The 25,584-nt window shown below is 35.5% G+C and overlaps 1 protein-coding gene across 1 annotated transcript in view; it reads left to right on the forward strand.

Annotated features, from left to right (window-relative positions):
• The window catches only part of itpr1b (inositol 1,4,5-trisphosphate receptor, type 1b), a 140,989-nt gene extending 116,640 nt beyond the window's left edge, over positions 1-24,349 (forward strand). Inside the window, exons 54-62 of the mRNA XM_058790481.1 lie at positions 4,345-4,520; positions 5,641-5,805; positions 5,951-6,140; positions 6,981-7,067; positions 8,018-8,163; positions 8,844-9,009; positions 10,318-10,478; positions 19,535-19,696; positions 22,894-24,349. Of these exons, the coding sequence (XP_058646464.1) occupies positions 4,345-4,520; positions 5,641-5,805; positions 5,951-6,140; positions 6,981-7,067; positions 8,018-8,163; positions 8,844-9,009; positions 10,318-10,478; positions 19,535-19,696; positions 22,894-22,980 (1,340 nt within the window). The 3' untranslated portion in view covers positions 22,981-24,349. The remainder of the gene's footprint in view (positions 1-4,344; positions 4,521-5,640; positions 5,806-5,950; positions 6,141-6,980; positions 7,068-8,017; positions 8,164-8,843; positions 9,010-10,317; positions 10,479-19,534; positions 19,697-22,893) is intronic.
• Positions 24,350-25,584: the final 1,235 nt, after the last annotated feature.

Below are 25,584 nucleotides of genomic sequence, written 5' to 3' on the forward strand. Positions count from 1 at the left end.
GTTTTATTATAATATTATTATATACATTATTCTGTAATAAAGGGAAAACAATTTATAAGATTTTTTCAAATTTCTGATCCGAACAAGCTGGATACTAGTGCTCTGTAGACAGTGCTCTGTTATTGTTAGAATACCAACCACAACTTTGATCGTACTTGCATACATTACTAGAGTACAGATTGCTGTTTTCATGGAAGTAATTGAGTGCATTCAGTAACAGATGCTGGAACTTGACACTTTATTGACCTACTTTCAACACACACAGCCCCTCAAAGACATTGGCCTACATAACAGAGCTCCAACAAAAACGCTGGTGGCCTTACTTCTGTCGTAACATATCTTATACAGTATAATTTATTCATTCTGAACGATCTGATCCCCTTCACTTACCTCAGTAGCGTAACATTTTTTTTAAATATATATCCATGTTCATTCCATATAATCAGTGAATAAATTTATTAATTGTATACAATTATATATTAATTTATTAAATATATATTTTAATATTTATTGTCAAGAATGATTAAATGCATGATTAAAATTTAAAAAATATACAAAATATGAGTAAACAAAAACTAAAATACAGATAAATATCTACCTTCAGACACCTTGGAAAGCATTTCTGATCCAAAAGCGTGCGCGTTCTTTATGGGCTGTTGTAACGATCAGCATAACTTTTGTGCATAACCTCATTATTGATCTTGCCCTATTATCTGAAATCATTCGTGTAACATGTCACCTGACTCCGGCGCTCACACGCACACTATTTCCCTAATCTCATAAGCTGTTAAGACTATGTGTATATCTCCTCCCTGCTCTTTCTGATCAAAAGTGTGTGTTTGTATACATGTCGAAGGAATATGACACCTGTTTATATCAGAGCTGAGATTTGACCCCGAAAGCAGAGACCCAGATAAAGTCAAAGGACTGGCGGTTACTTCATTCTTACATCACAGCTTTAGCAACTGGTGCTTGTGTTCAAGTTTGTGATCAATATCATCATAATGTAAGCGATGTTGTAAGTACATATGAGTAATATTTCTTGGGCCTTTCTGTGTTTCTTTCGCTCTTTCGTGTTGTATTGAGCATTGATTGTCCAGTCATTGTAACTGGCATAAGTGCCACATTGTGACTGGCATAAACTATGCATTGTTCAGGCTGGGGTCAGGCTCCAAGGGCTCTTTTGTTTTGGGCCTTTCCCTTTCTCAAAGCGCACATGAGTGTGTTTGGGCCTTTAATTGAAATCTCTAAAACAAAAGGCTCCTCTGGGAGCCCAAAACACACTGAACTACAGCTCTGGTACATATTCAATATAGGTCACGATTTGAAATGCAAACCAATAAAAGCTGATAAAGGACATGTTAAAGGTGGATTTGAAATATTGTCTTTGCAATAAACATGGCTGGACAACAATCAGTAAACTGACAAAATATTTATAATTGGCTGTTTGATATTTAACAAAGAGTTATATAAGTAGTTCAGTAGTTAATTTTCCTTCTGTACCACACTTGCTGTTTGATTGTCTAATGTTTTTCCAAAGATTTTATAGTTGCATGTGCCACTGACATGGATAACTGTACTTAAGTCAAGGCCATAAGGTTATAAAAAAATTAACTTTTTTTTTTTCTCCATTTCTCCATAAGGTCAGCTCACCTTAGGCTTATTTTTTATTTTATTTTTTTTAATGTATTTATTTATTTATTTTATTGAAATTTTAATGTATTATAAATGTTATTTATTGTTATCTTTAATCATATGTATATTCGTTTACATTTAAATTATAAATTATTATTTTTATTATTGTTATTATTATTATTATTATTATTATAACGTAATTTTAATTTATACAGTCGAAGTAATCACAAATTTGAAATTCTTGAATTTACAGTGAATTCTTATAGGTCCATAATCCTGCTTCATTTGATCAGTTCTTATTGGTTGTTTCACACCTTATTTTTCACTTTCATTGTGGGCACTTCGAAGTCAATTGTCTTCCAACATATTTTTAGAAGCACATTTAAGAACAATCAGCATCTCTAAAGCCGATTAAAAAAGGCCTTCTGCAGAGTTCAGTAGGTCCCTGTACAGTATTTGTAAAGGTCAAGCAAGAGGCCCTACAGAATTCCAGAATGTGTGTAAGAGCGGCGCAGAGGCGTGTTCCTTCCCTCCCACCCCGTCTGGTAGAATGTAGCCATTCAAACACAGTGAGGGCTGTAGAAGTAGGTCAGTGTGTGTAACCTCAATGCACAGGAACGCATAGCATAAAGGGAGATAGGGCTTTAAAGTAAAATGGCTGGGTATAGCCACTTCCTTGTCAGTTATAGATAAGGCACATGCACATTACAAATATAGTTCTATGGTGTCTGAGAAACAGATGTTACTTTGAGGTATGAGTGAGTGGACATTACAGTCTTTCATGCATAACTTCATTCTCTCCTGACCTTAATTTCAGTGGCAATTGTGGCCAAATGTTTGAAACCACTGGCTATTTCATGTTTGTTTGTTTGTTTGTTTGTTTATTATTTATTTATTTTAGTTTCTAGATTAGTGTTGTCAAAAGTACCGACCGCGATACCATTCGGTACTGAAATTTTAAAAACGTCCATTTCCCGCTAAGATTTGAGCGCTGTTGAGCGGATTCTTAAACAGCGCTGATTGGTCATTGTGTTCACGCGCTCAACAGATACATCTGTGATTGGCTTCGATGATCAATGAAGCGCTCGGTGAAGAGCATGAAGCGATGATCATTGAAGCCAATCACAGATGTATCTGTTGAGCGTGTAAACACAATGACCAATCAGGGCTGTTTAAGAATCCGCTATTTTATACTTGACAACCATCTCTATACAAATACATTTTTCAGTGTAATACATTTGTGAACTATGTCCCACTTTTGTCTGATTAACAGTGGCGTTCAAGTGGACATGATCAAAGCCTGATGATCAAGTTCGCCAGCATATATTGATAAAAGATTCCAAAATTATCTTGTGCTTCATTGGAAGGAAATCTGAGACATAGTGTAGAATCTGAAATATTTAACTCGTTTCTTTGTGTTATTAAAACTTCATTTCCAGGTTTAAATTAGATTTAGAATTCCTAGAATTTCAGTGTAGATTGTTTGTGTGTGTGTGTAAGTTTGTGGAAATGAATGGAACAGAGCCTTTGACGTCCTCGATTCTGAAAATTTCCTGGCCGCCCACCAGCCCTGTTGGTCCAAACCCCAGCTCGGCTCGGCCGTGAATCCGTCCTTGCTCAGTACCCGACGCTCATGCATCTTTCAGCTGTGATATTTTTAGCACGCCGTGTTATGTAACAACCACCTGTCATGTGGTCTACTCGCAGGCAGGAGAGTGAGCGAGCGAGCTGGAACCATTGCTTCTGTGAAGATCCTGCAAATCCGACTGACCTCATTTTTCTTTTCTGCACGCACACACACACACCCACCCACTTAGCAATCCCACTAATATAAGACCTTGCTGTACTGTACGTTTCATTGCCGTTCACTTAGAATGAGGATTAAAAACAATGCTAGAGCGGCTCACGACAAAGCTTCATCGGACCTGAACACATTCAAATGTGTTATGCAACCTTTTTTCTATTTTTTCTTTTCAAAGCATCTTTCCCCTGAGGGCTAGAATGTGCCCGAACATGTTCAACAGGTGAAACTGCAAGTACTTTAGGGAATCCCATTTAGATCTGCTGTAGAGAAATGCAGTTTCAGATGCGCAGTGCAGTCATGGGTAATGACAATGAATATAATCTTAGCTTAGCATCTGCACTTCTGTTATTTGTTAAAATGCAAATGTTTACCAGTTCAGCTAAAAATGAAATTCTTTTAATCCCATATGACCTACTTTTTTCTGTGGAGAAGTTTAGCTGAATGTCTTGACTCCTATTTTCCAGATGCACTGAAAGTGAATAAGCGGCAAAAAAAGCTCCATAACACATAACATGTGACTTGATATTCTAAGACTTCTGAAGCCAAAATTGTATGAAATGTCAATTATATGGTATTTTATCAGTCCTCATAATAGTCTACTTCTTTTGTATTCCACAGAAGAAAGAATAATGAGGGCAAGTGATGACAGAATTATCATTTTCATATTTCCGTAATCAGATCAAGACGGTTATACATGTTGAAACAACCTAAAAATGACACCGTTCCCAGAAACACACACTGGATTTTTGATCGGAATCTAAGTTGTGTCCCTGTTAAAAACAAGGCATGTAGCATCGCTGACGCTGTAACCGTGACAGATGGCATGATAACATGTCACTTCTGTGGTATTTTTATCCCAGAGCATGATTGATGGCACTAAAACGTGTTTACCTCTTTTTCCTCAGGCACCCTGGAGCCACACCTCTCTGCACTGCTTTGGGCGGCAATGTTGGTTTCACTGGCCATAGTTATAGTGCTACCCCAGCCTCATGGGATTCGGGCGCTCATCGCTTCCACCATATTACGCCTCATATTTTCGGTCGGCCTGGAGCCCACACTGTTTCTTCTCGGGGCCTTCAATGTGAGTGAACGAAAGTCTTCTGCCAAAACTCGTCAGGCCGGCGCTGTTGTTAGAGGGCAGCTCGGTGTGTTTTGCACTGAGGTGTGTCGTGCGTCACTGGGGGATTTCACACAGCTTTCACAGGCCGATGTTAAAATGGACTTGGCTCACACAATAACTCCACTTTCCCCTAATAGTATGCACACTTAGTATGCATCCAAACCATGTATCAGTTCCAAATCATCTTTAACTTAAAAAGAAAAAAGTTTCCCTAAAAATTACTCACCCTCATGTCATTTTAAACATTTATGACTTTCACAGAAGAGACGTTTTGAAGAGTGTTCATGCTGCTCTTTTTTCACATGCGCGTATTCAAAACATCTCTTGTTTGTAGCAGGAAATATGGAACAATATGAGGTTGAGTAAATGACTCTTTATTTGGGAAAACTAAAATAAGTATTTTACTTGGTTATTCTTACCAAGACTGCATTTATTTCACCCAAAATAGAGTAAATTGTGAAATATTATTGCAGTTTAAAAGAACCATTTTCTGTTTTAATATATATTTTTTAATCAAATTTATCCCTGTGATGCAAAGCTGAATTTTCAGCAGCAATTAGTCTTCGGTGTCACACGATCCTTAATATTTTTGTGCAAACCGTGATGCATAATTGTCTTCAAGAGTTCAAAAACAGAATTTATGTGAAATTGGCTGGAGCAATTTAAAAGTTTTTGCTGTCACTTTTGATCAGTTTAATGCATCCTTGCTGACTAAATGTTTAAGTTTCTTGCAAAAAAAGGAAACAATTTTTTTAAATGTAAATGGTATCAGTTAACAGTTGAAGCTTGTTTGCATTATTCCAAATCATTAGCTGAATGCTTTGATAATTTAGTGGTTTTATGATTAAATATGATTTCAAAATAACTTCTTGGAAATGTTTCATAATGCGGATATTGAAAACTGATGCAAGTACAAGTAGCCTGTAATTTGTGGTTTTGCTTCAATTGTTGGTGCATCCGTAATGATACACTACAGATAAATGTTCTCATTGCTAAAGGTTACCTCAACTCATTATATATGAGCCTAAGTTGTGTTTGTAACTCCAATAAAATCTCTTAACACCATGGTTGTGTTTTATAGGTGTGCAATAAAGTGATTTTTCTAATGAGTTTCGTGGGAAATCGCGGTACGTTCACAAGAGGATACAAGGCCATGATCATGGATGTGGAGTTCCTGTATCATCTGCTTTACCTCATTATATGCAGCCTTGGAGTCTTTGTTCATGTCTTCTTCTACAGCTTGCTTGTGAGTAATACACACATGCACTTTCAGTCACTCCACCAAACCATATCCCATCTTTCTGACTCTGACCTCTGACCTCTCACACTTTCACCATCATGTATACTGTATACACGCATACACACACTCTCATCTTACTCTCTCTCTCCAGCTCTTTGACCTGATCTACCGGGAGGAGACGCTGTTAAACGTCATCAAGAGCGTAACCAGGAACGGCCGCTCGATCGTTTTGACTGCCGTGTTGGCTCTTATCCTGGTCTACCTCTTCTCCATTGTTGGATACATCATCTTCAAGGATGACTTCATCTTGACCGTGGACAGGATATCCAATAAAACTCTTGGTGAGAAAAACAGATGGATTTCTATCCGATGTTGGTCAAAGTCTGAAAATGAAAACACGTGGCAGTCCACAATGTACTGTACATGAGAAATCTCTTGTTGTTTCATGCAACAGGTCGGATTTCAGATATCTAGCTGGTTATTTTGCAAGAACACTTGCGGTCACCCTAAAATCTGAAGAAATCTATAAGAAATTACATTATGCTTATACAAAATTAAGCTTGTTTTTATAACCAGTACAATGTTTTTTACATTTCACTCTTGAATCCCATTAGTGTTATGAAATTTTTTTTAATGTATGTATACTACTGTTTAAATTTGAGGTATTTATTTATTTATTTATTTTTGAAAGAAATTAATGTTTTTATTCCCCAAGGATGCATTAAATTAAGCAAAAGTGACAGTAAAGACATTCATAATGTTGCAAAAAGATTCTATTTAAAGAATCCTGAAAAAAATGTTTAGGAGTTTCCGTAAAAATATTAAGCAGCACAACTGTTTTCAACATTGAAAATAATAAGAAATGTTTCTTGAGCAGCAAATCAGCATATCAGAATGATTTCTGAAGGATCATGTGACACTGAAGACTGGGGTATTTTAAAGTGTAATAATATTTCACAATATTACAGTTTTTACTTTATTTTTGATCAAATAAATGCAGCTTTGGTGAGCATAAGAGACTTCTTTCAAGAACATTAGAAAAATCCTACTTACCCCAAACTTTAAATGAGATTGAATCATATATTATAATAATATAATAACTATACTTTTAATTATTAATAAATATTGATTTAAAAGTAACTATTTACAGCCCCTAATCTACAGTATTTCCCTATGTTCAGAGCAATCCGGCAGTAAGATGGGAGAGTTCCTGGCAGGCGCAGTGTGTCGGAAAGAAGAGAACTGTTCCACGGAGACCATGATGGATGGTATGGACCCCATCACTCACAACTCTCTCCTGCACACACATACTTCTAGTTAAATCTGATGAGTATGGTCTGGTCATGAGACGAGGAAAGGAGAGAGACTCAGTGTTCTCAAGAATCTCTAGTAGGTTATGGGTGATGTTTGGGGTCGGAGGTTAATGACAGTCAGGCACTAAATGTTCAGCAGGTTCATGCTGGTTCGGGGTTAGAGTTCAGACCGGTATAATTCGGATTTGTAAGGGTCTTTGAGAATGTGCAAATTTAAGATGTAAGGCCAGACTAATTTGATCACTGGAGCTGATCGGCCAAGCTGAACCCACTGAGCATGCGGCGCATGGCCTGTCTGCCCCTTTGAATATGTCTTACCTTGTTTAGCACATCAGTTAACATTGAAAGACCTTGCTTGGGCCAGTTTGGAACTTAGACTAGCATTGCTATTTCTCATAACTAGGTTTACTTGGGGTTAACAAGAACAAGATGATGGCAAAGCAGTCACCAATCTTTAGTGTCACGTGATCCGTCAGAATGTTGAAAATATTTAATTAATATTTTTGTGGAAACTGTCTTTTTTCAGTATTCTTTGATGAATATAAATGAAAAAATGGCATTTATTTAAAAAAATATATAAATCTTTAGAAACACCTTCACAATCATGACGTTTTCTTTCGAAAATATACAAATTTAGTTGTATTAATAGTTCTGTATTTGTTTGCAAATGATCTTTTTTTTTTTTTTTTTTTTTATTTTATTTTTTATGATCTGATAACTTTGGATCTTATTTTAGGAAAGCATTTAACCACAAATGCTATTTTTGCTTTAAGATTTGCATGTATTCAACCTTTCAGCCTGAGCACTTTCTGTGGAACATTCCATCATAATACAGAGTCCTTTGTTAGATTATGTAGACTTTGTGTGTATTTGTTTAGCGCTTATTGACATGTTGTTTCCTGCAGCTGTGGGAGTGCAGTCGACTGCGGTTGTGATTGAGGATAAGGAGAGGACATGCGACTCGCTGCTCATGTGTATCGTCACTGTCTTGAGCCATGGTCTGAGGAGCGGCGGTGGGGTCGGAGATGTTCTGCGGAAACCTTCTAAAGAGGTACCGCACAAGGACCTCAATATGAATTTGTGGCTTTGAGTCTTTTTATTCGGCCTATGGCAGATGGGTGTTCAGAAAACCTGTTAGGAAACAATCACTATTTTTTCAATTCCAGTTGTGCAGGAAAGGGTTATTATATTAAGCGTTACTATAAAAATACAAAAAAAATATAAAAAATGTACACTTAATTTGTTTCAGCTTTCAAAGGAACATTTCTTATTTTCATTTAACTTTAAAGTCCAAAACACAGCAAATTTGCTAAAACTTTAAAATGAAAATGGAAAATATAAAAATAAATGCTAATTCAAACTGGTATCTCACTGATACTAAAATAACACTTTTGAATAATTACAACAATTTGTCCTTACAATAATTAAATAATTTTCCTTACAAATGCTGTTACGTATGATCACTGATTGGTGCATTTTGAATAGTCAATCAAACACTTCACTCTTTTAGTACTTAAATGTTGGTAAATCAGGCCTTAAAATTTGTAATTCAGTCTCTTTGGTTGCTCAGAGATAATTGGGCAGAGTTAGAAAAAGTGAAGTAGAATACTGGGTTATTGAGTCTTGACTCTGAAAGATTGAGGACCATTGGTCTGTTATTGGATGTTGATTGGGAGATTGAATTGGAAACAGCACAGATATTATAATCTGCTGCAACTCTTTTCTCTGTAGGAGCCTTTATTTGCAGCCCGTGTGATCTACGACCTCCTCTTCTTCTTCATGGTGATCATCATCGTCCTCAACCTCATTTTTGGAGTCATCATTGACACCTTTGCTGACCTCAGAAGTGAAAAGCAGAAGAAAGAGGAGGTTCTGAAAACGACTTGCTTTATTTGTGGTGAGTGTCTACTGTACATACCATCAACGGCATTCCAGTGGCTTTCCATTCGAGTCAAATCACAAAACAAAATGCAAACAAAAGTGATCTTGCTGCACATCTCCTGACATACAGCTGCAATTTTTGTTTATTTAAATAAAGCATTTTATTATGGCTAATTAGAACATCAGTTTGAGTAAGTTAGTTACTCAAACTGAAAACATTACTGCCAGACAGACAAGTCAAGCTTAATGCTTCGTTGCAGATCGAAAAATAATAGCTTAATTGTTTTTTTAAATGATTTTTGGACATTTCTTGTCTTTGGACATTATTGCTTATATTGGCTTAGAAATGTACTCTGCTGTAAACAATGCATCACATAAATAATTTATAAATCATCCATGTATCGCTTTTCTTTTAAAAAAATCGATCTTCCCATCCATCCTGGATAAAAGTGTGCAGAGTGTCTTCAAGTTATCTTCAGTGAATCACAGGCGTATTTGTTTCATGTATCTAAGTCCCATAAATTTCATAGGCCCACAAAACTGTTTTGCTCCAGCATAAACATTAGGACGCCCCCTTTTCACCAGAAGTCTCAGTCATAACTCACTGTGGAGGTGGTGGAGTGTCTTCCTGTTGCCACTTGGCGTGTTTGACCATGTTAGTGTGAGATCGGCTGTAAATGATCATAAATCTCACAGTGCACACACTTATTTATATAAGAATACTGTTTTTGACTCATGTCTTCTGATATGAATTAATACTGAAACTGTAGTTTGTTGGGATTCAGTCAATGATTACACAATCCATGACTAACATTTGAAAGCTCAGCGTGCAACAGAATGTAATCTGAGATGATGTGTTGTAGTCAAGTGATAGTTTCCCAATCTTTTCGCTCGCCAGTCACGCATCAAAATTAGGCTATTTGTTTGTAACTATCACAAGATTTATAACCTCCGTTTGCTCATAACACGCACCATTCATGGTTGTATACAAACAGTTTCCCTTTGGTTCTACTTCCTCTTTCGAGGTAGTACAGTTTTCTGTGAAACACAACCATTTTTAAGAGAAAGAAGATTTGTTACGCATCATGTCAAAGTCTTAAAAGATTGTTTTCCCTCTCACTGGAAAAAACGGCATTGAGCTAAATACGTTTCTGACCTAAACAAATCCTTCTTTTTGGACAACTGACCATTGGGCTGCTTGTCACTTGAAGATTACACTCAATCTTGATCTTCTTAACTGACCTTAACCCTTAAAAACAAGGTTTATGTGGCAAGGCCCATTTACAACAATTCATTTCACTGTAACTGTGTTTCTGCTCTACAGGTTTGGAGAGGGACAAGTTTGACAACAAAACAGTGACGTTTGAGGAGCACATTAAGGTGGAGCACAACATGTGGCATTATCTCTTCTTCATCGTGCTGGTGAAAGTGAAAGACTCCACCGAGTTCACAGGGCCAGAGAGCTATGTGGCCGAAATGATCCGGGTAATGTACTTGATAGGTTTGCTAAGACAAAATGATCGCATTTTTAGCCACGACAGCCAAGTTTTTATTTAATTTTAAACTAAATGTAACTTCTTTGGCAGATATGGTATCTCAAAGAAAAGTTGAAACGGGATCCGCATCTAATTACTATGCATAAATCACACAATGGAATGTGTAGCATCCATGACTAATCCTTCATTCAGTTTAAAGGAATATTCTGAGTTCATTACTTGTTAAACTCATTTGACAGCATATGTTTTGATTACTGCAAAAATTTATTACGACTTGTCCCTCCTTTTGTTGAAAGATTACAGTTACAATTAAAGTGAATCCATAAAACTCAAAACATGAACAATATATTTTAAACAAGATATTTTCAATTTTACAGTTTTGTTGCCATGACAATGTAATACCTAAATATTAAAATGACCATTTTTTTTGAAAGAGATGAATAATTTTATTCACCAAGGAAGCATTAAATTGATCAGGTGACAGTAAAGACACGATAATTATAAAACGTTTCTTGAGGACCAACTCGGCACATGATTTCTGAAGGATCATGTGACACTGAAGACTAGGGTAATGATGCGGAAAATTCTGCTTTGCAACACAGGAACAAATTACACTTTAAAATATATAAGAATTAGAAAACAGTTATTTTTAATTGTTATAATATTACTATTTTTACTGTATTTTGATGGCATTGATCGCCTTGGTGAGCATAAGAGACTTCTATCAAAAACATTTATAAAGTGCTTTTATAAAATTCACATTTTTGGTTTTAAATCCTCAGAAAAAGAACTCCATTCTCTACCATTGTAAATTAAAACTAGACAGCCGTCACCTTTCAAGAAAGGTCACCTGAGGTAATTTAAGCCCTAGAGTCAAAGTCACATGATGAGAGGGAATCAGCCAATAGCATGGCACAGTTTTGGATCAGTGGAGGCACTTTTACTGCTGAGGTTTTTTTGTGAAGTCTGACAGTTGATAACGCTGTGATAACTTGACACTGAGTGTCAACTTGTACACACAGAGAGGGAACCAAAGAGTTACGATCAAACAGCACATCGATAAGGTGTTCGCGTGTGGGTTTCTTTCCCCCTCTGCCCAGCATAGCTTCAGAGAAGTTGTTTTATAACAGATTTCCAAAGAATGATGTATTTATGAGGACTAAAGCATGCCATGATGGGGCATGACTTCTCCTCAGAAACATTTTTAGGTCTTTTTATGTTTATTCGAGCCCACAACCCTGGGGCAGAAATGAACTGACTTGACCCTAGAAGTTTAGCTTGCTGTGGGGAATGTGACCTACTTTAAGCTTTACCTTTGGGAAAGTGAAGTACTTAAGACATTTTCCACCAGATTCCTCGCAGTAAATCCCCTTAAATGACCCCAAACCTTCTGCTTTGACTTATGCAATCATAACTTTGTGACCTTCAGTCTCTCAGGGACGCCAGAGCTCCTGTTTGCCTTCAGACTGGAGTCTTCAGATGTTCTGAAAATGGCTCGGAATTTGTTAATCCTTGAGAAAAGCTTTGACCGCGCACACGGCTCTCTTCAGTTGGTTCACCAGAGAAGCAGGAGTTCCCCTCATGATTGCTATATGTGTGTATGGCTTTGTATACATGTGTTTCTTTGAAAAATGATCTCTTAGTTATAAGCACTATGAGCTTTTTCATCAGAAAAACTCTCTTAACAACTATAGCAAATCACTGGGTGAATGCAAGTCTGTTGATAAATGGGATATTAATAGAAAAAAATGCCTTTCAAAATGAGGGCACTTATGTTGTTCATTTAAACATCCTGTTTTATCTTTATTGCCTTTTTATAGGTCATCATATGCTTTGCTTAATGCAGTGGCGTGGAACTTTAATAGCGTTTTATGTGACTTTTGAGTAATTTTAGGGAAAGAGAAGTGCTCAGGAAAGCCCCTTCTGCACAAGTGGTTGTTCTCTTGACGCAGATGGCGCAGCGGTGGGTTTCTGACACAGTTTCTGATCCGGATGGTGTCTTTTGGCCTTGTTCCCAACTTCTGTGGCGCATTTCGAGGGTTTTCCATGCGGTCTTGGGAGGAATCACCTGACTTGGGATTAGTTGCCCCTTTAAGGTCTCCTAAAAAATACGAACGCTTTGACCTGAGAACAAAGGGTAGAGCAATTTGTGTTGCATCAGTAGTTGATGCAAGGTCTCTCTCTGTGGTTTCTGAGAAGGTGAGAAAGAAGAGCATCAAGCTGAGGTTTGTAAAGCCATTATTTGACTAGAAAATGCACATGAAGTTTGGTAAAGAGAGGACAGGAAATGATGGGGAGAATGGGAGCAGAAAATGACACAAACTGCTTACGTGAGCACGTGCAGGAATGAGTCTAACAACCTGGAAACAAGTTAACATTTTCGAACTTCTAGTTCTACCGTCCTGAAGTCAGTGGGGTTTTTTTCAATGGGTTTTAAAAAAGGTCTGAGGTAAAAACAAGCTCAAAATATTTTCACATTTTATTCTATGACATAAAATACATCATTGATGCCCTATTTGTGATTTTTTTTTTTTTTTTTTTTAAATAAGCTTTTTAGACGTTCTGAAATAATGGGACTAAAGAGATTGTCGGAGTAATTAAACGTCATCACAACGAACGGAAAAATTCTGCCACTCACTAGTCCCCTTTACAACCTTATTGTGTTTTTGCCTGTGCTCTTGCAAGCTATTCAAACTTAATCTTTCTACAGTGCAGATTTTTTAAGAAATATTAAATAAATAGTAGTGCTGCCAAACGATTAATCATGATTAATCGCGATTAATCATATCCAAAATAAAAGTTTTTGTTTACATTGTATGTGTACTGTGCATATTTATGTGTATATATAAATACACACACATGCATGTATATATTTAAAAAAATGTTATGTTTATATATTAAATATATTTATCTAGAATATAAATAATGACTATAAATATAGACATGTAAATATTTTCAAAATATGTGCTGTATATGTGTATTTATATGTACATAATAGATATACACTGAACACACATATATTATGCAAACAAAAACTTTTATTTTGTACACGATTAATTGCGATTAATCGTTTGACTGCACTAAGAATAGTTAAAAGTAGTAGCTTAGTGACATTGAGGTCATGTGGCCTATGGTTCATTTGTAGTTCTAACTTCAGCTTTTTACTTCTGGTGATTGTATTTAAGCTTCGAAATTCATCATTTATTTATGAAGATTATCTTGATGAACAGGATATGTGATAATCATAAACATTTGTGGGCCACAGAGCTTATTTTCTGCAACAATCCAACAAATAATGGAAAAAATCCTAATTGTTGAGGAACCAGAGTGATTCTAATTGTTGACTTGGTGTACAAAATGTTCTAATCCCTGCAACACTTTATTGTCTTAAATTTCTGCTTTTACTGCGCTTAAAACAATTATATGCACCTAAATTGCTTCAAGACCTATCAAGACCAAAGAGGAAAGACCTTTACTGTTTGATCGTCTACTTTCGTTCAGGTAATTGAGGTTAGATCAAGCGTTGTGTCTGTAGGTAGAACCCCTACGTGAACCTGCCCTTTTCCCTGCAGCTTTTTTTCCCCCGTGAATATTATTCACAGCTTCGTGATGACGTCTATTGTAATCGTCGCACTTTGAAGCGGTGCGTGAATGCTCGGGTCCCGTTTAGGACCGATGCTGTTGTTGCTGCTCAGACCACAGAGCATCCTGTCTAAGTGTGTGGGCTCTTGCGGTATTAGTAATGAAATTCACACTTCCCTCATTTCCATTGAAGCAGCAGATACAGTTGAAATTGATGTGGCTAGAGCGCTCACACATTTACTGGCAATGCTGTCAAGTGTAAACAAAGCTTAGGAAATAGAGGTTTGAGAGGGGGCTGGTTCGGACGCACGAACGTGCACAAACACACCCTAAGCAGCGTCAAACCAAAGCAGCACTGCAAAAAAAAAAAAGATGCTTACGTTACATTTGCCCCTTTTTCCGCCATGCCGAATAAAGCGAATGAGCGCTGTTATAGTTTCTTCATTAGAGAGACAGTACTTTGAAAAAATAAAATTCTGTGATCATTTGCTGTACTCATGTCGTTTCAAACCTCTATTATTTCTTTCTTCTGTGGAACATAAAAGAGGATATTTCAAGATGTTTTTTTTTTTCTTCAATAAGTCAATATTAACAAAAATGTTTGGTTATTAACACTCTTCATAATATCTTTGTGATGATATATGATGACATAATGTTCATTTTGTATGAACTATCCCTTTAATATTTTCAGGTTTTTTTTTTTTTTTTTTTTTTTACATAGAAATAGTTGTAGTTCTCGTTTCTGTAGAAGTAAAACCAGAGGAAGTGAGTATTCAGTGTAGGTTGTGATGCAGACATCACTATATCCTCTTGATTTATATCGAGCACCAGAGACAGTGGTTTTTATTTCGTTTTTAAATTTGTTGGTTATTTGGAGAAATGGGATAATTAAAAAATTATTTTAGGATTTGCTAAATGTCCAGTTTGACTGGTATTATAAACGATGGTTTTAAGTCAGCCAACAACAAAAATAGCTATGAAAATTTCCCAATTTTTTGTCTTCATTCATATGATTATCAGAGGCAGTGGTTTTTCATTTAAAGTTTTTTTTTATTTTTATTTTTTTTTTTTTATTTTTTTTTTTGACAGCATAATTATTTTTCAGATATTCAAGAATCTTAAATATTTGCTAATAGTTAGCTTAAACTTTAATTTAATTGCTATTTTAAGAAGAATCCAAAGCCGATCCAACCTCCGCTTGTGAATATTTTTTAAATATACATTTTTGAATATACATTTATTAAGGTATAAATGCTGTATTATTTTACTTACGTTTTTATTTGTTCATATAATGTGTTTGTTTCATGAAACGTATTTTATTTTAAATATAAATTATAAAAAAAAATAGTTTAAGAACACAATATTTAGGAGTTGTTGGCTATTTAGAGAATTGCAAGTGTGCTTAAATTTTAATATATATGTGTAATCATTTTATTGGGTAGTTGTCTATTTAGAACACATAACCAAATTATAATAAAGTGTTATTTTTTGTATTTTATAAATGTTATTCACACTATTTAATTTATTTTTTGTGTTTTCTCTAGGCGCTCGAGGCTTCTCAGGTTAAATAAAGCTATATTCAGGAGTGTAAAAGTAATTTACATCGGTCTATGTAATTTACCCGCTATGTGGTAGTCTGAACAGTGTGGGTGACATTGCCTTTACCATTTGACAGATTTCAAAAGCAGACTCAGTCAGGATGAAACAGGGCTGATTAGAGAATAATGGTGTGTGCCTGTGTGATGACGATGACGAAACCGGCTGACAGCTGGGCTCCATGCACAGACGACATTGTTTGTGGGGGCGGGAGGTAAACACAAACCTCAACATCTGTGGCAGCAGGAAGTGAGTGCACACGCACTCCTCTCTTGTTCTCAGAATGAGTGAGAGCATTACCTGTGATTTTCCCCTGCGTCTGTCTGAACTGTGTGCGCACGGCCCGTCTGAGATTTCAGAGACAAGGGGACTTCTCTGCACCTGCAGCCTGAAGACCTCTGTCTCTCTCTTTCTGTCACACACACACATGCCTATAAGCGGGTAACTGACATAATTACATATGCATCAACCGTTCTTCCCCATCATTTTAGGTTAAAGTTCATATAAATGTATAAGGGAAAGTTTATTTTTAGATACTATGACTTGTCAGCATTTCCTATGGAAGCTGTGTTCTGCCTCAGTAAAAATAAAATGCAATTGTGATTTGTTTTATTAATTTAAAATTTAAAATTTTTATTTTTATTTAAAATTTTGTCCTGCTTTCTTCTAGTGAGGATTGACAAATATAACTGAGCTGTTTGTTGGTTGACTTCCCTGCTGTTACTTTCAAAAATATTGCTTTGTTTATTCATGGTCATTTTAATGGCTAAGCCAACAATGTTATTTTGAGGTGAGACTATCTGTTTCATTGACCAGTAGCAGTAGCATTGACCAGTTCTTTTCTTTTCCTCACATCACAATTATTTGCGGATTTTCATGAGAAAGCTTAAATATACCCAAAAGTTTGCTTTAACTTTGCTGTCTTTTTATATATATATATACATACATACATACATACATACTTTTTTTTTTTTTCAATATCCATGTTTTGTTTTGCTTAACTTTTTTCTTATTAGGTATTTTTTTCTGCATAGTTTCATTAAATAATTTATTTAAATTATAAATAAAATATGTAATTGAGCCATTTATTAGTTTACTTCTTCCCCCCTCCAAAAAAAAAAAACATGAAAAAAATAATACAAATAAACATTTTGTTTATTCAATTGGCCTGACATGCCAATAACCGATTATCTTACTTTAAGGCGGGACTGTCTGTTTATTTCAGCAATGCCAGACAAGGAGGGCATTTGGAAAAACCTGCTTGCAAATTCATTGTCATTGTCTTTGCTGGATGTACTTTTTACCATAAAAAAGTGAAAAAGCCCTGCGGTGTGCTAAAACATTTTAAGTATCCCATTCAGTCTTTTCAGGAATATGAGAACACAAAAACTTCATGCATAGTAGTTATAAATAGAAAGAATGCTGTTTAAAATAGCTATAGATGCTGTGTAGTATGTCACAGCAAAGCTATCATGATAACTGCCAGAGGAACTCACAGACTTCCTTATAGAATATGAAGAAAATATGCAAATATGTTCACAGCATTCACAAACCTCTGTAGTCGGGACTTGTCTGTCTGCAGGCCGAGTTTATTTGTGTGTGTGTGTAAGTAGTCCAGCAGTGGGAAGAATAGGAAGTGTCTGAGCAGAGAATGGCGTGTTCTTTGGCCTGCGTTCTTTAACATGACTATCACTTTTTCCCTGCTTCTGTTAGATTCCCTCTCGTCCTTCCTTATTAGGATCTATGTCTGACCTCTCCCACCAGTCACAAGTCAGACATTCCGCAATCGCGTTTGGCTCGGGCTGGATCTCAAAGACTCCTGCTGCTGTCTCTGATTGCTTGTTGTACTATGAACCATTCTGAGATATTGCAACAAAAGAGCATGGCTGTTTCATTAAGTACTTTTTGTACTAGACCAGTTAATCACTGAAATGTCAACTATAAACTTTGTACTCTTTTGACTGTGTAAAATGCTACACAATGTTGCCAAGTCTGCGTTTTACCACAGAATTGGGCTTTACACTGTTGCCATCTGAGGTGATTATGATGCTCAAAAGTAAATCTAAATTCAAATTAAAAGTCCAAAAAAAGTTCCAAACCTGGTTTCATCTTGCGGTCAGATACTGTTTTTAGTGTTTCGCTTGATTAAGTTAGTGTGTATAATGTCAAATATCTCGCTGAGGAATGACGGTTGATTCCCCCTTGTTAACTAATTGTATGCCAGTTAGGGAGAAACATAGTGCTCAATGTTTGGAAGCTCCGATCTGAGGGTGAGGATGTCCACATGCTCATGTGACTTTGATACTGCATTTCCTTTGCTGTAATTATATTACACATAGGGAATTTTGCCTGACGTAACGACAGATATTCTTATGAACAGAGAGACAATGAGGGAATGGGAGGTGGAGGAGGACATGACTTCAGGCACACCATTAGTTAATGTCTGATTTCTAGAATGGTTTGTGCTATGTAGATGGTGGGAAATCTAGTGGAGGAAGTTTGGAAAGTGTTTTAGAAGGAAAAGAAAATGAGAAAGTGTGAGTAATTAATGAATAAATCATATAGCAGACACTGAAAAATGCTTCGTTTAACAGGTCAGCAATTCATGTGAAGTGACCCAAATAAGTCAGACTTAATGTATGAATTAAGTTGTATTCAGTAACAAAATATCAAACGTGTGACCGCAAAACCAGTCATAAGGGTCAGTTTTTGAAATTGAGATTTATACATCATCTGAATAAGCTTGTTAGGATGGGACAATATTTGAAAATCTGGAATCTGAAGGTGCAAAAAAATCTAAATATTGAGAAAATCGCCTTTTAAAGTTCTCCAAATTAAGTTCTTAGCCATGCATTTATCAAAAATTAAGTTTTGAGATATTTACGGTAGGAAATTGACAAAATATCTTCATGGAACATGATCTTTACTTGATATCCTAATGATTTTTGACGTAAAAGAAAAATCAGAAAAGTCAAATTCACACAGGTGTCCAAGCAGTATAAATAAATAAATAACTCATAAAAACAGTAATATTGTGAAATATTATTTCTGTTTAAAATAACGGTAACACTTTACAATAAGGTTCATTAGTTCACATTAGTTAACTATATTAGTTAACATGAACTAAGAATGAACAATACTTCTACAGCATTTATTAATCTAAGGTAATGTTAATTTCGGCATTTACTAATGCATTATTAAAATCATTAGTTAATGCACTGTGAACTAACATGAACAAACAATGAACAACTCTATTTTTATTAACTAACGTTAACAATGATGAATAAGTAGTGTGATAAATGCATTGTTCATTGTTTGTTCATATTAGTTAATACATTAACTAATGTTAACAAATGACACCTTATTGTAAAGTGTTACCAAAATAACTGTTTTATATTTAAAAATGTTAAAATGTAATTTATGTGATGCAAAACTGAATTTTCAGCATCACTACTCTGTCTTCAGTGTCACATGATCCCTCAGAAATCGTTCTAATATGCTGATTTGACGCTCAAAAAACAAAACAAAAAAAAAAGTTACTCATTATCAATGTTTAATATTTTGTGGAAATCGTTTGCAACGCTATAAAAGTCTTTACTTTCACTTTTGATGCATGCTTGCTGCATAATCTTTTGCCAATTTTTTAACCAGTATGTAAGTGACTTTGAGTTTTGTGACATTTGTAACTATTTAATGTATACTACTTATATGCTACACTTTATATATATATATATATATATATATATATATATATATATATATATATATATATATATATATATATATATATATATATATATATATATATATATATATATATATATATTAATGTGTTACGAAGAACACTAATGTTTACTATTCCAACAGGAACACAACTTGGACTGGTTTCCACGCATGCGGGCCATGTCGCTGGTTAGCAGCGATGCCGAGGGTGAACAGAACGAGATCAGGAATCTTCAAGAGAAACTTGAATCCACCATGAAGCTCGTCTCGAACCTGTCAGGCCAACTGACTGAACTGAAAGAGCAGGTGAGTGTCAATGCTTTTGGTCTGATGTCAGAACATTATGTCCGTAATGCTGACGTGTCAGGCCAGTTCTTCACTCCCCGATGAGGATGAAGTGTAGTCTTGACCCGTTAAGCTGTTTACATGGACTGCACAGACAAGAATTTGAGTTGGGTGTGAGTGAAACTAGGCCTTCAAGGTCAGTCAGTATGAGTCCACAACCTCTACAAGGTTCAATTAGACCAAAGGGCAATGAGTCATTTCTGTCTCTCTTTCTCTTTCTGCCTTCAGCTCGTGGTATTTAAAATGATCTTTCACCTGCGTCACGAGGCCAAGTGTTGTTTCACTTTTATTCAGCGGCATTGTCGTCCAGATGAAGTTCTGCGAACTCGAGCTTGTTTGTTTCCACAGATAAACAGTATAGCACACATAGATGAATATGATAAAGTGGGTCATTGACATAGACGCTCAAATTTTGATTTGGTGGAAATATGCGTAATGGGATTTGCTGTCATGTCGTTGATTTCTTGTAAATAGTGTCGAATGAACACCAACTTGAGGTGTGCAGCCACATAAAATGGGAAGTGTCTACAGGGAAGTTGATCTGTTTTTTTGTTTATTTTGTACTCTAGACAGGGGGAAAAGGTCATTGTTTGGCTAAAAGAAGCCAAAGCAAGTAAAACCAAAAAAAAAACTTTCACTATTTTCCTGCGTCAATGTGCTGGTTACACGTGTCAGTACAAGTTTTACTTTTCCCTTTCTTACTTTAAACTTGGAAGAGAGAATGATAAGCATTCTTCACATAAATATTTGAAAATGAATTATTTGTTTTCCCATTTGTTGATATTTGATGATAATCTTGGGCTGTGCTTTCAGTCTATGATCTTGTTAAAATATTATAACAGGTTTGTTTGTCTTTTTCTGCTATCATACACTCTGTCCAAGATTTCACATGGGAAAAGTGTAAATAAGACAAAATTAGAAATGCAACTGCAATAAACAAAATAATACAAAAAGACTTTGAGGCACTAGAAGCACCATTTATTGGAGAATTGTTTAAAAATGATAAGACCCAAATACATCAAATCCATAGCAAATCTCCACTATAATAGTCTTTTAAAAATTAATAAATTGATGTATTCCAAAACCTTTTAATCTGCACATTTATGCTTAAATGCTTAGAATAATTTACATAAGATAAAATATATATTTTGCCTATGTATAACATGACTGTCAATTTTCAAGATTATTAGTTCATCCTGTGATCTATTTCGCTTAAAGCACTAGTGTAATCATGTGACGTCCTTCCCAGAGTTCCCTCATGTGACCCGCCTGGGGTCCTTTTGATGTAGTGATTCAATAATTTCAGATTTCTTTTACGAATGGGTGCTTTTGGGGTGGGCTTAAATCTAGGAAGGAGCGCACGCGGTATTTTGCCTCTAAAGCATTTTGTCTCAGAGGTTTATTATTATTTTGCTTGGATTACAGATCAAGAACTGCCGTTGATGGCTCCTTATATGGAGGAGCGAGCAGTGCCACTTACTTTTTAAATGGCTGTATGATTGTTTAGTAGAATGAGGTACTTCCTGTGGACATCAACTTTAATATACACATGCGTGAGTGTTTTTTGGCTCGCTTGTGCAGCTGTTGAGTCAGAGTAGGGGATTTCGGTACAGACGGTCTATATTTCTGTGGAACTGTGTACGTGAGCATGAGTGTGTGTTAGTGTATGTTGTAGCTCAGTTACACAACACTGCATGACATTGCTCCAATTGCTCCATTTTATTTTCCCAGAAGCTTTTTATAAGGCAGCACACACACACACACACACCTACAATACACAGACGCTCTTGTGTTATGAGGTCATAACCAAGGCAACGTGAATGGACACACATAATGCATCACTGCATGACATGCCTGATCTGTGGAGAGACAAACAGGAGATGAGGAAGATTTGAAATGGACAACATTTATACGCATATTTTTACATATTTAGATTTACTATACAAATGTGTGTCTATCTATCTACGTACGTGTGTGTGTGTGTGTGTGTGTGTGTGTGTGTATGTGTGTATATATATATATATATATACTGTACACTTACTCTGGGGGAAAAAAAAAAACTGTTTACAAAATATGTAAATATAGAAATAATCATCAGCATATAGTGTCATACACACACACACACGTTTGGAATCCAATTCATGGTCCAGTAACATTTTCTTGATTAAATAAACATTACATACACTATCAGGAAAAAAAAACAAAAACTCTTTTTATATTTTTACATTAACAATGTAATCAATATTCTGTTTATTAAAGCCAAGTATAAATCTCATCAAGTTATTGTTTTAAGCATTTTACATTCATTCCAAAATAATTACTCAAGGCAATAACAATTTAAACAATATATATTATTTGTTAACTTATGTTCAGATATTCTTCTTAATAGTTAGATTTTAACTATTGTTGAATTTTTCAGATCATAAGTCATCAAAGCTCGGTAAATAATGGTCACAGATGCGGAGATTTGCCAAGCTGATTACTCACTAAAAACTCCCACATGCTTTCATGAAATTTTAAGACTTATTTTGAAGTAACAAAGTGTTTATACTAAGTGTGTGAGTTGCTTGCTTGCTTAATTTAGCTTACTAAATTAGTATTGCTATTAACTCCATTATATTGTTAATTCACGAACACGGAATGTGCAAGAACACTAGAGGCAGGATTTATCACATTAACCAATCACAGCCGATCACATCCAGTCATATCCAATCATATCGCATTGCCTCCTCTCATGTGACTTTCCCCCATTCATTCTCATTTACCCCCCATGCTTTAGGGGGTCTGTTAAAACTCAACGGGCTCAGGGGAGGCGAGAGAGACGCAGACTTGCGCTGTAACTTTACCTGCTGGTGTCACTGTTGGACGAGTGATTTATACACGTTTCAATGTTATGTTTTGTAATACTGGTGTTGTTTTAATTTTGTACTACGATTTTTTTTTTTTGAGGAGACACTGCCTCCCTTACCTAGTATAATTATATAAGAATAAATAATTGTAAATATCACATAAATATCAAAAAAGGTAAAAAAAATAAAATAAAAATTCACATAAACGGATATACGATATGCATGCCTGGTGTGTGGGAGAGACAAAAAGGAGATGAGAAATATTTATTTTAAATAAATAAATAAAACTTCTTGTGTTTGTTTTGACAGATGACAGAGCAGAGGAAACAGAAACAGAGGATCGGGCTATTGGGACATCCCCAACACATGAACGTGAACCCCCAGCAGCCCGCCTGAACCCCCGTTCCACCGGCCAAGTGTCCTACAGCTGTCTCCTGCAGCCATCGATCGCATCAGCCTTTCCGTGTGCGTGTGTATATGAGCGTGTGCGAGTCAAGACTTCACAGACACATCATCACCACAGCCTGCTGTGTACACCCAAAATAAATGGCTGTAGGCCACCAGGAAAGTATAAAAGACTTTTGCGCCATTCTTCACATCCATTTGAGTGCCAAATGTTTCTGCGTGTTAAAGAGGAAGTGAATTTGCATCACTGGCCTTCCACAGTGACAACAAGCTACACTAGATACTGCACGACTTATGAACATGTGCTGCAGCCTGTAGATGCTGCTTGGACACACATCCTTTTGTATTGACCCGTAGCAGTCAGTATTTGATGTCTTATTTTTGTATTTTGTGCAATATTAATACTTTAATATGCAACATCTGTATATTATGTCTTAAAGGGACGGTGCAGTAATTTCTTTTGCTTTGATTATAATGAAATACATTAGAGGCCAGGTATTGTAGGAATACTGTTGCAAAGTCAAGTTTGATAGCAGATATGATAGGCCTATATGTATATGGGGAAAAGTTTTTTGCTCTGGCCTTTTTTCGTATTTAAGTTAATTTATTTATATCAACATAAAAAGAGCTTAAAGGAGATTATGCTTATGCTGCCAATTTAGAGTTCTTTAAATCTCATGAATAATATCAGGTTTTGTTTGGTATTTAGGAGCTGTTTATTATGGTTTATGGCTTTTTGTTTGTGCTGTCAGATTTATGACCTTAGAAGTCATATACGGAGTAATAATAGATAAACTGTTTAAGGCAGTTAAGATTTGTTTTGTCTTAAAAGTAATGCACTAAAATAATTGAACTCATATCATTCTTGTCATTATAGAGCCATGTTTACTGTGCCTGTTGTATACTCCTGCGACTCAGAAGGTGAAACGCAGGATGACTATTTGCTGACAAGCAATCTTTGTCAAGTTTTCATCTGTAGTCAGTCACATTTTTCTAGACAGTTTCATCTTTTAGCTGAGCAAAGCAGGTCACTTCCTTAATACTATCAATTTTTTTCTTTATTTATTTTATTTTTCTTGTAATACATGTATATATGTCTGCAGGTCTGCTTTTATATAGAGAGATATGGTTTCATAGCATCCTAATAATTAACAGCTGAGAAATAAGCCTACTACTGATTTAATAGTTAAATATATATATATATATATATATATATATATAATTCTATGAGACTGTAAATTACTTTAGTCATATTTAATAAAATATGTATTTCTTGTTCAAAGGACCAGAAATGAAATATAGTTTTGTATGTCTTTCTTGGTTGTTTAAATGGATGTCTTTCGACAGTGAAAAAGGGGACATCAGTATTAAATATCCATAATTCTGCTTCTTGTTTACATTATTTTATTTTGTTCGTTAGCTGGTATCCTGCATAATAGTAAGCACCCACACACAATGTGTAAATTTCTGCAGTACGAAAACATATGTGCGTTTATATGTGTAGATTGATGACTGCATCATTTCACAGCTTTCTCATGACTTGACATTGTATTCACCCAGTCAATACAAAGGAAGTTGAGCTTATTAAGAATTCAAGCTTAATAAGAGTCGGCAACCCATCCTTCTCTAAGGAAATGCACTTTCTGTGACCTTTCATGTCGATCTGCAAAAAAGGTAAAAAAAAAAAAAAGGCTGTTTTCCACACACTGGCGAAGCCTTATGTGATTGTGAGTCGTAGACAGTGCAGCTTTGTGTAGTAACAGAAGTCAGACTGGAGAGTCCCACATCGATTTCAAGGTAAAACACTGTGGTATAACTTCGCTGTTGTCTGTAAAAAAGAGCAGAAGTGTGACTGAAGTGTCAGACGCACCTTAAATGTTTAATTATTGATACTTGGCAACATCGTCAGAAGTATCGCTCTAAAATCCCCCTGTGTGAAGTGCAACATCAGACTGAAACCTTCCACGAGTTAAATGACATTTGTGAAATAAAATGAACCGGTGCAAAGGCAGAAGGAGGAAAATATGACAAGGAACCATCAGTTTAGTTAGAAATAGGAAATTCTTGAAGCTTTATTTTGTCCAGGGTGGGTCTGTGAGTGCCACTTTCTCTCTGTGCTTTTAGTAAGCTTATTATAAAGTTAATATTAGAGCTATTTCATTTAACCGGCAAGGTATGAGCACGATGATCTATTAGTCATTTTTACACTTAAAAAGAGAGTGAGAGTACTTTGAGAGTGGTACTGTACGTTCGTAACATTTTGTTCAAATGTTCTAACCAGGCTAATTTATTAAGCACAATTAAAGGGACAATTAGACCCAAATTCTGGGTATGACTATTGCTCTGTGTCAAGCTGACCCTAATTGGATACAGTACAATTCACTAAAAATCACACATTACAAAAAAAAAAAAAAGTATGAACATATGATTTTTTTAAAAGCTGTATTTAACAGCCTTTTAAACATTTGTTTTTCACAAAAATGCAAACATTATGCAAAGTATTTTGCATATATTTTTCACAATTTAAATTTACATGCTTTCGTGCATTTCTGGAAAAAAGAAATTATATATTATTCTTGCCTTAATACGAGGGTT

The sequence above is a fragment of the Onychostoma macrolepis genome, chromosome 11 (assembly GCF_012432095.1).
Source record: "Onychostoma macrolepis isolate SWU-2019 chromosome 11, ASM1243209v1, whole genome shotgun sequence".
In the NCBI taxonomy this organism is placed as follows: Eukaryota; Metazoa; Chordata; class Actinopteri; order Cypriniformes; family Cyprinidae; genus Onychostoma; species Onychostoma macrolepis.